The following is a 12,632-nucleotide window of genomic DNA, read 5'->3' on the forward strand; positions in this document are numbered from 1 at the left end:
ACAGATGGTGTGGAATGTGTGGGACATGATACCAGCTGTTGTTCCAGGAGAATGTTGCGTGTATTTTGCAGAATATAAAACAAGTCTTCGAAGTAACGTCTAAATAAGTAACTTTATTTGGCTTGTGACCTTGTTTTGAGGTGCCAAATTGTCCTTATACTGTTGTATGAAGGTTGCAACAAATGCACAGAAGCCTAGTCATGGCATTATCAGTTTATTACAGCTCATGTGTAGGCAGACTATTGCCTGCTTACACATCCATTAGACTCAAAACAACATGAGCATCCTAATCAGGCCACCAAAAAAACAGCAGTGCAATGTTTTATTTCAGATTTCCTGTTCTCAACACAGCTCGAAAAGGAGTAGATAGGGTTTATTGGAGAAGAAAAAGAAGTCTTTTTTGTCTCATTGCACAGCAAAAATTTGCCCTCTGTATTTAATCCGTCCTCTACGGGGCAGTGAGCACAGAAACCAACTCAGGATCTTCTGCCAGGACCTTGGTCAGGGACTCTCAGGATTTGAACCAGGGTCCTTCTTGCCATCAGGCAACAGTGCTAACCTCTTTGCCACCATGCTGCCTAGGGGTTGAGGTAGAGATCCATTGTAGAGGTCTTTTCTTTTGTCAATGTGGTTCAGCGCATCTTCTAGATGGAGAATCTGACAGCAGTGCAGCTCCGATGCTCAGTATTTTACTGATGTCACTAAAATATAAAAAAAAAAATTAAATACTTGAAAAAATGAAACACACACCTACAGCAATTTATATCAGTTTACATGTACACCATAATTATAACATTTGCATTGTACTACTTTTGTCATGAGACAGTCTTCTATTGCCACTACATTTTTCAACAATAGAACTTCCTTCATATTCCTATGTATGATGCACACCGTTTTACTCCACAGCCGTGCCTTCAGATTCAAATAGCTCATTCGTAGCACTAGTACTATGTCACAGTAATGCGCCTATAATTGTTATAAATGTCCTAGATATGCCATACATTTAATATGTGTTGATTCTGTTAATTTATTTATTATTTTGGTGGCTGTTCATTCAGGTTGGTAAAATATGTTGCTTACAAAACAAAAACAAAATCAGAATCCTGTTCACCGCAGTACAGTGCTGAGCTTCATCTATTGGGTTGTTTGCACAGAAGATGTGCTGACAGAATCTCTTTAAATCTTTCTGCTGACTAACTGACTTGAAGCTGGTGAGTAACTGAAGATGTATCTCATACACTTAAATGATACTTTCCACATGGCAGTTCATCCACACAGCCTGATCCTGTTTTTAATTTCCTTGAACATCTGTATAATTCGCAATACAATACAGTCCCTTAATTACATCTAATTTTGAATAGTTATTGGCCCTTCACCTTCTCATCCACTGGGAGCAAAAATTATATTCTTCCTCCCATCTCTAATAATTCAAAAAACAAAAAAAACTCTTGAAGGAAGAAGTAGCGTTTACCCAGTAGTTGACATTAGAATACAAGCACATTCATGTCACACCTTTCTGCTCAGTGCCCCTTGGTTTATATTAGGAAATATTGATCCATATTCTAACAGTGTAAGTAAAGCTTTACTTGTATATATGTTTATATATAACTAGAAAACAATTACATAGTGCTTCTCAGACATCCAGAAATATACTTAACAATTAAAAGTAAAAACTGCAAATGCACTATCATCTTTTTTTAATCTGTTAGCCCTCAGTGTTTGAAACAAAAATGATGAAACATGAAGTTAATATTAGATATAGAAGCACACTAAGAGAACCATTTTGTTAGAAACTGAAATCATATGTTTTGATTGTTTTGTCTTTTCAAATGCATCCGGTTGTAATATATCATAGTAGGTATCAGTATTTTTGCCGCTGATACATCCACAAACACTATGAGCAAATGATTTTATCAAATAATCCATTTAATTTTATTGATTTTAGTTGTACTAGGGAAATCCTAATTGAGTTTGTTTTTTTTTTGTTTTTTTTTAAACCCAGTTGACATGAGAGGACAGCATTTTTTTTCCAGCTCCCCAGACGATTATCTTTTTTCCTGCCATAGTTTCTAGCACCTTTGAAAACCATTGCAGAATTGGACTGGTGCTTGAAAAGTTGATGGCGCTTGTTCGAACTCACCCACAGAGCTGATTTGTCAGACTGGAAATGTGAAAATATGTCAGGCGATACTTGAAAGTGTTGGTCATAGCCAGGTGATTTAAAACAAAGATGCTTCCTTTTATCATTTGTCAGTGGCAAAAAAGAAATGGCATCTTGGTTACTGAGTCTGAACTTCTGTTTTTCTTTTCATTTTTTTTCTATGATGATTAAACTGGATATATGTTTAATCACCTAATTTATTGAGCAGTGTTGCTTGGGCGTTTGAGTTATCATATAAAGATTCATTATGGAACTGGGGCAGGATTTTTTTTGCCCCTTGTCACAGACATTCCACCAGATGGGTTAAGCAACACGTTTGCTTGGCCTTAGTGGCCTTGTCATTTTGAAAGTCAGTGCTGGCTCAGGTCACCAGTGCTTATCTGTTCAGAGCAGCTTTGTGTGACCAGCCATGGGAAGAATGTGTTGTCATAGTAACAAAGGAGAAAAAAAAAAGATTCTGGTGGACTGTGTACTTTTGATGTTGATTTTTCACATGTGCTTAGCTGGTTTCAAAGTCTTATTTCTTTGTGTTTATTATGTTGACCTGCATACTGCTCAACTACAGATGAAATGCTGTGTATAGTGACTTAAAGAACTGATGAACTCCGGCATTTTTGGATATGTGAAAAGCTTCAGAGACATTCACACAGACTTTTTTCTGTCGAGAATGAACCAGGTTTTCAACCGCTCCCTGCAACTCTCATTCTTTATCCAACAATTTAGGTCACTTTTTACATGCCCATTGCAGGACTATACCAGTTATACTTGAAATCTGCCAATTTACTTTATTGATCCTTCTATTTGAACGTCTAGTGCAATGTCCATTTTTTGAGGGGCTATGAGTTGTGCGACATCACAAAACCCCTGACTCTGACCTTGATCTCTGAGGTCAGACATTGTCATTTGGGGATGTGAATTAGATCTTTGATGGGTCATATCCCACCGCTTAATCTGTTGCTGTGCCCAACCATTCAATTGAGTATGATATTAAGTCATCCTTTAGAAGTATCATTAGCTTGACGAACAATAAATACTACAACAGATGGTATGAACCCCACAGTGCTCCGGCTTTCAACTGTGACTATGGGATAGCTTGAAGAAGCAAAAGCAACCAAGAGCCTCTATCTATAGCTGAACTGTGGCCAACTGTGTTTGGAGCAACCTACCCATTAAGTATCCCCAGAATCTTTGCATCAGGATATTTATTGCTTTTTTAAAGGCAGTGGGTAGTTGCGCCATTGACTTGATCCCTGCCCAAGGTGAAATAAATAACTGTGAAAAAATAAACTGCTATTGGCTTGATGCTTTAAGGCATCCTCTGTAAAGCTTCAAAAAAGTGCCTTAAAGATTAACTTTATATTGTATGGTTCTAATCTAAACCTGGAGAAATCATGCCATTGCATTTAGGAAAAAAAAAGACTATTCAGGTATTATTTTGCCTTGTTGCTTTGATACATTTCAGGAATAATAATTGTTCTATTTATTTATGTGTCAAGTGCAACATAATTTTAATCATCACATTAATTGTCAGTGTACATTAATAGTTGACTCACTTTTTTTTTTGTATGTGTGTTACAGGGACAGCCTGTTGGCCAGTGTGAGTTCGTTACTAGGCTGGTATGCATTGAAAAGGAGATCATTTTCCCACGGTTGGAAAAGATGAAGACTCAACAGATTGACAAAACCAAGGAGCCCTTCAGTGTCCGAAATAAGCCCTTCTTTGACATCCATGCAACACGCAAGGTAATCTGAAGAAAGAACCCCCCCAGTTCCTTTCCTTTTGCAACGGACTAGTTAGAACATGTACTGTTTTCAAATAAAAATATACCGATAAGACATGACACAAATTCTACAAATTCTCCTGTCCTATTTGCCTCCCTGGAAGAAGTGTACACCAGGCTAACAGTTGGTAAACTCTGCCAAGGTTAATTAGCTTGAGAGCGACTACGTCCACAAGCACACCCACAATTGGTGATCCGTACTATGCCTAGCCGCTTGTCCCCTATAATCTGGTTCATGTGACTATTGTGAATACTCTGTACTGAACCCAGACATTGAAGTTTTCCCTGGCCCATGGAGGGCTACACAGCTCTGTTCACATCTTAAGTAAAAAAAAAAAAAAAAAATCAGTTGTGCCAATATGTCACTTGATCCAATTAATTCTTCGCCTTTCTGGCCTGGACATGACTGGAGGGGCATGTCTCTTGGATACAGCATCATGTTTGTTCATGGCAAATCAGTCTGAATTCAGTATTTAGTCCACCATTCTCCAAGAACCACAGTTGTTACTGTCATGGCTGCCTTGTACCTGCTGTACAAAGCCCAGAGACACCGGAGGGCCAAACAACATCTCCCCCACCTCACTGGACACTGCTGCATTATGTTCTGGCAGATCTTGTCCATCCTCTGTTGGGTGCACAACGTCCTTTCTCTTTTTTCTATGTCAAAAAAATAAGAAACCGTAACTGTAAAGTATTGAACAGAACTGTGAATTTTATGTATTGTTGCACCCCTAATGTGTGTGTGTGTGTATGAAATATTTGAAATCCCTCTTCAAAGGTCTTCACTTACACCCTAATAACAGTTCTGTGGGAGGTCATTGATTCAATATTTTGGTCAAGATCAGTTGGAAATCTAGGCCTGCTACATTAACAGCTGAGGATGGAGTGATTATCTTCCTTTGCCAACATTGATATCCAAAAGTTCTTGTCTATATGCGTCATAAAATTCATAAACATATGAGTTGCTCTGTTACCCTTGCTGTGATCCCCCACCCTGTGATACCCATTTCTCTATAAGGGGTCACCCTCACCCTTTGGGGTCCATGTTGATAAAGATATTCTAGAAATGAAGTCACTGGGACTTCAGTGGTTTCTGACTGCTCTATTGTGCTGGTCAGTGGCCATCTGCTCCCCATACAGTCATATCTCTGTTTTACAGAACATTAAAAGAGGGGGCTGGAATCTGACTCTTAATTCCTTGCAGTACAGCCCTCCTTTTCATGGCATATCGAACACAAGGTCTTTTCGGTACAGTGCACTCACTGGCTTGATTTGTATGACAGCTTTTGTCTGTTGCTAGGCTGATGGTTTCCATTGCTGACACATGCAAGACCCTATTTCCCCACCAGTTGTGTCCATTTATTCTTTTTGCTTCCGCCACTTGTCCAATTATCTTACAAAGACCCGCTTTTGTCATGCACAATTTGCACATTGGCTCAGCCAGTTAATATGTTTGTGGAAATTCCCATCATTCAGGGTGCCTGTGGGTCCTTAAAAGGTCGCAAATTAGATTTTCAAAACTTGAGGTCATTACATGTCAGTAATGTTTTGTGTATACAGTATGCATATCAATCTGATGGGCGAAATGGTTGAAAGTGAGGCTTCACTTTACCAAGTACAGCTAAGTGTAACATCAGTAAATAAAGTAGTCTTGTGTAAAGGGTTATATCAGGGTTCCCATGCTTCCTGGAAAGCCTGGACTAGTTTTCCAGTCATGAAAATGCCTAGAAATTGATTTAAAAAAAAAAAAAAAGTACCCAATATCCCTGAAAATAACATATTTTGTCCTGGAAATTTATTATGGTATTTCCTTTCACTTTGAACTGTTACTATGCTAGCAGAAGATGAATTTTCAGTGTGGCCAAACCAATGTTGCAGTTAGATGAGAACTGTGGTAAACTGCCGTCATTTCGCCAGAGACCAAAAGGGGCTGTCCACCAGTAAGATACAGTAATAAATTAACGTACACTTTAGATTGAATACTTTTGTCAGGGAATATTTTACCTTGTACTCTATAACCTTTGATAATGTCCATGGCAAACAAAGAAAAACTTACAGCCCTTCACCCCAGATGAGTTGGTGTTGGTGTGCTCAGAAACCAAAAGTTAGCATGTTATATAAGTAGCTAACTGCTAGATGGCCCAGAGTTTGAACCAAGTAGCTACATGATTTGAAAAGAGGGGAAAAGATCCAGTGTTATTACTTTTATGAAGAATTAGGAGCATCATTTTTATGAGTGTGTAGAAACTGCTGCTGATGCCGCTATCAGAAGCTCAACGTTAAAGAATGTTTTAAATTACACATTCAAAAATTGCCCTTAATCTTCTCAGAGGCTGATAAAACCAGGTAGCAAAGGACATGATTCAAGATGATGTGTAAAGCCTTTTGAACATAAAATGTAAATCAGGATTTTTTTTTCATAGTAAAGAGTTAATATTCTCACAAGCCGAGAACTAAAGTCCCTGAATTAAACATATTGGCTGCTTATAAACTACCTGCTTATTGAGATGAGAATTGCCTCGGTACCTTTTTTTATGTCACGCCCTTATTTTATGTACTACATTATGGACAGTAGTATCATGAAGCTGTACTGATAAAATTCCAAAGATACCTTTGTGTGTTATTTTTGCTACAAAAGAATTTTTAAAAAAAAAAGGTGCAACAAACCTCAGGTTTATTTCACTGACGAACCATATTTTAAGTTTTATCTTAGATAACAATTTTATCATGATTATTTTTCATGTTGTATTATAAGACCATTTTACGAGTCACAGAACACTACAAGCTCATATCCTTTATAAGTATAAGGTGAGAGTGAGCCAGAGACAGAAGTTGTTGCTAACTCTTCTTGCCAAACTCGACAGCTTGGCTTGGCTTGTGAGAAATTCAGTGACAAATGTCCTAAACTGAACACATACAGGTCCATGCATGGTGATGTCATCACTTAATGATCACAATTTATTTTTTCAACCTTTTCTTTTTTTCATCTTAACAGAAAGGCCCACTGTGCTTGATTCTCTGCAATGGATGGAACCTTGACTGTAGCATGATACTTACGATCCCTCAAAACAAGCAGGTCATGGACACATTCGAGTCCTTCACAATCTCATATGACACCACACAACCTTTTTAAAGTTTAAAAATAAATAACTGGATGGAACCTTTTTGGTACTTCGTTTGCCCTACTTTTTTATCTTGAAAATGATGTCCCCCTTCAGTCTTTACATAATATTTCTCCAAAGACTGACGAGGCCCCTCACAGATGTGCACCACTTTGTTTTTCTGAGGCAGAATTAACAAGTCACTTTGATCTTAATGTCCCGATTGCAGTCTTGCGAGTAATTTAAAGGTACCATCTTGAATCGCAGCATATGTTTGACATCTTGTTCATCTCTTCTATACAAATCTGGTTCAATAAACCAGGAAACACAAGGATTTAGAAGGTCAATCCCGTCTTATGTGATCAATCAATAGAAACTCCTTCCCTTTAGGAAAAAAAACTGGAACAGAAAAGGTCTAAAGAAAACTTCTCAATCTCGGAAGTATGATCAGCTGGCCCTCTCCATGTTTAAACTTTTCATCCATGCCAGCTTGAATAATTTTATTCATAGCAAAACACGTTAAATATATAAAGCAAGTAAGAATTGGAGAGATTAGACGGGAAAAAACATTAAATATACAAAATCCCAAGAGGCTTAAATCATTTCTGAAGACATTACTGTATTGTACTGCTCTGTGTGCAAAATTCTGTTGTGATTTTACCATCACATAAGGCTTGCTGTTTTTGTTTCCCCTTTCATGCTACACTTGTGTCCGAAAACTTTTATGTCAATGTACTTTTTTTTTCATAAAGGAAGTTGGTCTAATAGTCTGTAATTGCACTTATCTTAAATATGTGCAGCAGTGTTTGATTCAAAATACATGAAATGTCTTTCCTGTTAATTGATCCTTGGAAGTTCAGAGAATAGTGTATTTGGCAGAGGTATGTATTCCTTTCAAGAAATTAGAAATCTTAAATTCATGTCAAGATTTCAGGTCATTTTCTTGCTCACTGAAGGCAGCAGCATTGGCAATTTGCATGGATAATCCATCCATAATGTTTATATTCCCTCTGGGATTATAGAAATGAATGTTCCAGTTGTGGGGCTGCTGAGAGGTGATGGCAATGCTGGCAATTTCCATTGAAAGTAGGCTTAACAAGTGAAAGAAAATCATCCAATTTATTTTTATAAGGATTCATATCTTTGGATATGATTTTGGATATGCAAAGTTTTTTTTTTCACCATCAAGTGTGGTTTTTTGTGGGATTCATTGTTGTCACACAAAAAAAACAGTGAGTGTGTTTTGTAATGGATAAATAAGGATTTTTTTTAATGTTTTCAGTTTAGGAAATTATACATTCTTCAAGTTAGCATCGTTTGAAATTAGCCTCATATTTTCAGAGTATTCTTGTAATTAAATGTCACTCATAGGTGACCCAGATCCAGTCAAATCAGAATTAGGTCCCGTCAAGATTATGAAAAGAAATTAGTGTTAATTTGTCTTTGCCTTCACATTAAATCTGATACCCTTTGCTCATTTATCATATCTCCCAAAGAAATTTGTTCTAAACGGAAAACCCTCCTATATATTGATGAGAGCGCTATCTGCCGTCGAGCTCAGGGCATCACCCTTTCATTTCCAGCCCGTCCCAGGAGTCCTGATAGAGGGAAAAAGTCTTATCTTGAAATACTTATTTCCAACTGAAATTGCATTTAAGGATCCACAAAGTACGTTTTTGGATACTTCTGTAAGATTGCGGTCTTTTTCATGGTGCCTCTTCATGCTGAGTGAGATTAAAGTTGAGATTATGTACCTAATACAAAATGCAGAAAAAGAATTGAGGACTTCTCAGAATGTAAACTGTAAAGTAGACTTTGGGGCCAATGCATCATAAAGTCACAGTTTTTGGTGAGTTGAAAGGGCTTGTGTTTGATCCTCACAATTGTATGATTGCCAGCCAAGTGCTCAAATGTTGATGTACAACAAATAGGGGCGCAAGATGTATCGGTCATCACATCGGTATCAGCCTGTGTTTGTCATGTTTTTATTCATCGGCATGGGTCCGATGTCACCATCTTCTCCTATGTGAACAGCTGACAATTTAGGCCTATATGTGCTTGCTGCTGTGGTACAGTGAGTGTGTGGGGGCAGGTGTTGGTTAGGCGTCGTCGTGTCTGTGGTCTGTGTGTGAATGTGCTGGGAGGGGCGTAAGGCAAAACTTGTTGAGCACCGCGCCATCGCGAGATATGACAACGCGCTGAGTAAAGAGGCAAGAAAGAGACAGCATGGCGGCCGTCTGGGCATATTTCACATTACAAAAAAAAAGATATCAGAATTCCAATATTCAACAATTGCAAGTGCGAAGTTATGAAAGGAGGAAGTTGTTTTACATATTTTATATCGACATCGAAATATACATAATTTGAACTAACGTCACACAAAAAATAATAATGTATTGGAGAACTATTTATGCCCTTCCTTCATCATGAATTAGTACATTTTCTGTCTCCAGTTTACAAACTTTATGTTCCCTTATAGGTCATACTAGTGTAGGCTGTGTAATTATGGCCTAAATTATCTTTTTTATCAATTAATTTATCATAACTATTATTATTATTTTGATTGTAGTGATGGGTGAAAATGGGTGCAAACTAGTGGTGGCCCCAAAAGGGTGATATTTATTTGCCTAAAAGTGATCAATGTGCAGCAGCAGGCCCTTTCCCATGATGTAACTAAATTTTATTAACAATAAGAAACATTCATTTGTGTCAGACAGTGAATATCTGTCTTAATATTAAGCAGTGTATTGGCCATGTAAATTTAATCGCAGGAGGCCAAAATGGTGGTCACGATTATGCTTGGATTAATTGCTCAGCCCTACCCATTTCCATGCAGAGTTTGTGGTTAAGCTCAAGGTTAATTATCAATAATTATGTATTCAAGAAAAAGATGTCACTGGTTCACTGCCACTTGTTGTTGTCTTGTGGCCCTCAAACGGCCGCCGCTTGTTAAGCTGTTTGGTGGTTGTAGAATGAGTGCAGGGATCTCAGCCCAGCTCCTGTTGCAGTAAATACCCACCCTTTTAAATCCATTCAGATTCTTTTTTCTCCTCATAGCCGATGGCACTCTCTCTATGTTTGGGTTTCTTTATGAGGTGTCACCAAAGGAGATGAACTTGTACCGGTCAGTCACAGATGGCGTTCAGGTTCAAATGATTAAAATGCTGAGCCCGACGCTGAGGTGAAAAATTTGAATGGTTCACAGCAGCAAAGCCATCAGCAAGGTTCATCACTTTCATCCAACAAAGGCAATTGCTTGGGTGTCAAAGGCCCAGGTTTTGATACCAGAAGTTGTGTCGAGTAACTGCAACCAAAGACATAACTGATGTCCTGGGGCTTTTCATCCCTGCCTGACTCACCCATCTCTCCACTGGGTTACATCATTATTAGTAGTACTTCATTCCATGTAGATGTCCATTTCTCACAGCTCTCCCCTTACCATCTATCCCCACCCATCAATGGGAGTCCTGTTTTTCTGTCTGAGCAAGTTTGTAGTGACAAGGCCAGAAGAAAATATCTCTCCCTCAACAGCATGTCTCATTAGCTGAGTACTGTCAGTCTGCAGGCTCATTGATGCTCACTGACCTCACACCTCCGCTGTCTAGTCTCCTGCTGTTGGAGATGGAAAAGCAAGACCCCAGGACCCCATTTTAGTTGCCTCTTTTATCTTGTTTTTAAAGAATGAAAAATCAAACTATTGTGTATAATCTGAGGTCTTTTTGATTTAATTTGTGGCGGTTTCATGCCTTCTGTTTTAACATCAAAACAATTTAATCTGTAAATGACGCTTTAAAAATTCTCCTTTATGTGTATTGGATTTGACAGCGCTAAACAGCTCACACAATGAGGTCGTGAAATGGAATACTCTTCTTCATTTGTATCTCCTGCCTCACCCACCCACAGAGGAAAGATGCTCAATGGCTAATGTTTGTTTACCTAAATTGCTTTTTTGTTGTTGTTGTTTTGTTTTCCTCAAAGATATTATACAACATCTGATGCTGTATGGTGCATCTATATAGTAAAGGTCATATTCACTGGAGAGCAAACCACAGAATACTTGTAGGTATTGAGTGCAGCAGTTCTTTTTTTATGTGTTCTGCTTGTGCGCCCTCCATCAGCCCGGGATGTCTGTTCACTCAAGGAAAGAAACATACATCCTTGGTTCAGGTCAACAGGGCTTCAGTGTTTGTGCTGCCTCTCACCTCAACTCTGCCTCATTTGCTTCCCATGGTGATGTCATGGCATCCCTGCCTCCATTCCGCTCAGCATTTGGTCCTCTGAGATAATTGGCTCAGCTGCTACAATGACAATACCAATCCATTTTCTTCTTCAAGAATAATTTTTTCATTCATTGTAATCATTTCTGTGCTTTGCCCACCCACCCCCTAGTTTTGTTAGCTTGCTCAGACTCTATTACTTGGGCTGTTTTCCCGGGGCTTGCGTATTTCTATCGTGCACGTGGTTACATTGTGTCCTTTTTGGTCTGTCAGAGTCTGCACATGCTGTTTTATTTTGAAAATCGAGTCAATCCACTGTCTTCCTGTCTGGCCTCCTAATGGTGTGCAGCCTGATACACCTTCTTTCAAAGGTTGACAAGTCCCAATGTAGTTGGTATTTTAGAAATAAGAAAAATTACTGTAATATACAGTAGACATTTTCATATGTTTATAACATTTTGATGCATTGTTTTCATATAAATTGTAAGGATTTGTTTGTTAAAATCTCTTACAGTTCTGTTTCCTTTAGTAAAAACACACAGTTTTATAAATTTGCATTGTGGAGCTCAGCTTCTTGTTAAAAAGGAAATAAAACACACTTTTTAGGTAAAGCATGAGGGTAACATGACCCTTTTCCTGTCTTCAAGGTATTGATTTATTCTTCTCCTTTTTTCTAATGGGTTGATGGCTCCCATCAACTTTCACATTAAGGGAAGCAAGTTCTTCACACACACAACTAGCGAGTTCATCAGGAATTTTTTTTCTCTGACCTACCACCAACTCCTGAACTCTGTAGGCCAGGGTAGACACTGTACCCTCTTGTAGTGTCTCTCAGGCGTCCCAGTTTCAGCAGCATGTGAAGAGCTGCCTACTTCCTGGTTGTTACAGCTTTAATCTGTCTGCATCTAAGTGGCTGAATGTGTCTTGAGAGTGTGGGCTGTGCTCGGCTTGCTGAGCATTTATCTTTTCTCTATCAGAGGCAGTTCAGTGGTGTGTGTACCTGGCAGTTTCGTAGCTTTAGCAAAGACTCCATTGTTGTGCTGTAGCCCGATCTTAAAAGTTGATTTGGGTGTCATTTCCTGCATCAATGTCCATTTCACTTTTCTCTTTGGGGGATCAAAGATTTGTTTTGTCTCCACAGGTCACATTTATGTTTCAGGTTATGTGCTTAAACACTTGATTTAAGCCCCCCTGGGTGTTCCACTAATACATACACAAACAAAATGCAAAATAATGCAGTCATTCTCTCCAAAATATTCTAAGATCTATCCTTTGCATTTCACAGCAGGTTGTCCTTATACCTCAATTCGATTTCACACCGTGCCTGGATATCTCTGCTCACTCTTGGCTGGCTGTTCTACTTTAACGCCAT

General features: G+C 38.5%; 1 protein-coding gene across 1 annotated transcript in view; it reads left to right on the forward strand.

Annotated features, from left to right (window-relative positions):
- rngtt (RNA guanylyltransferase and 5'-phosphatase) overlaps window positions 1-12,632 on the forward strand; it is a 97,700-nt gene that overhangs the window by 39,809 nt on the left and 45,259 nt on the right. Inside the window, exon 11 of the mRNA XM_086189092.1 lies at window positions 3,740-3,904. Within this exon, the coding sequence (XP_086045218.1) occupies window positions 3,740-3,904 (165 nt within the window). The remainder of the gene's footprint in view (window positions 1-3,739; window positions 3,905-12,632) is intronic.

Source organism: Aulostomus chinensis, chromosome 20 (genome assembly GCF_037954235.1).
Source record: "Aulostomus chinensis isolate RoL2024-O1b breed Wild chromosome 20, RoL_Achi_v1.0, whole genome shotgun sequence".
NCBI lineage: Eukaryota > Metazoa > Chordata > Actinopteri > Syngnathiformes > Aulostomidae > Aulostomus > Aulostomus chinensis.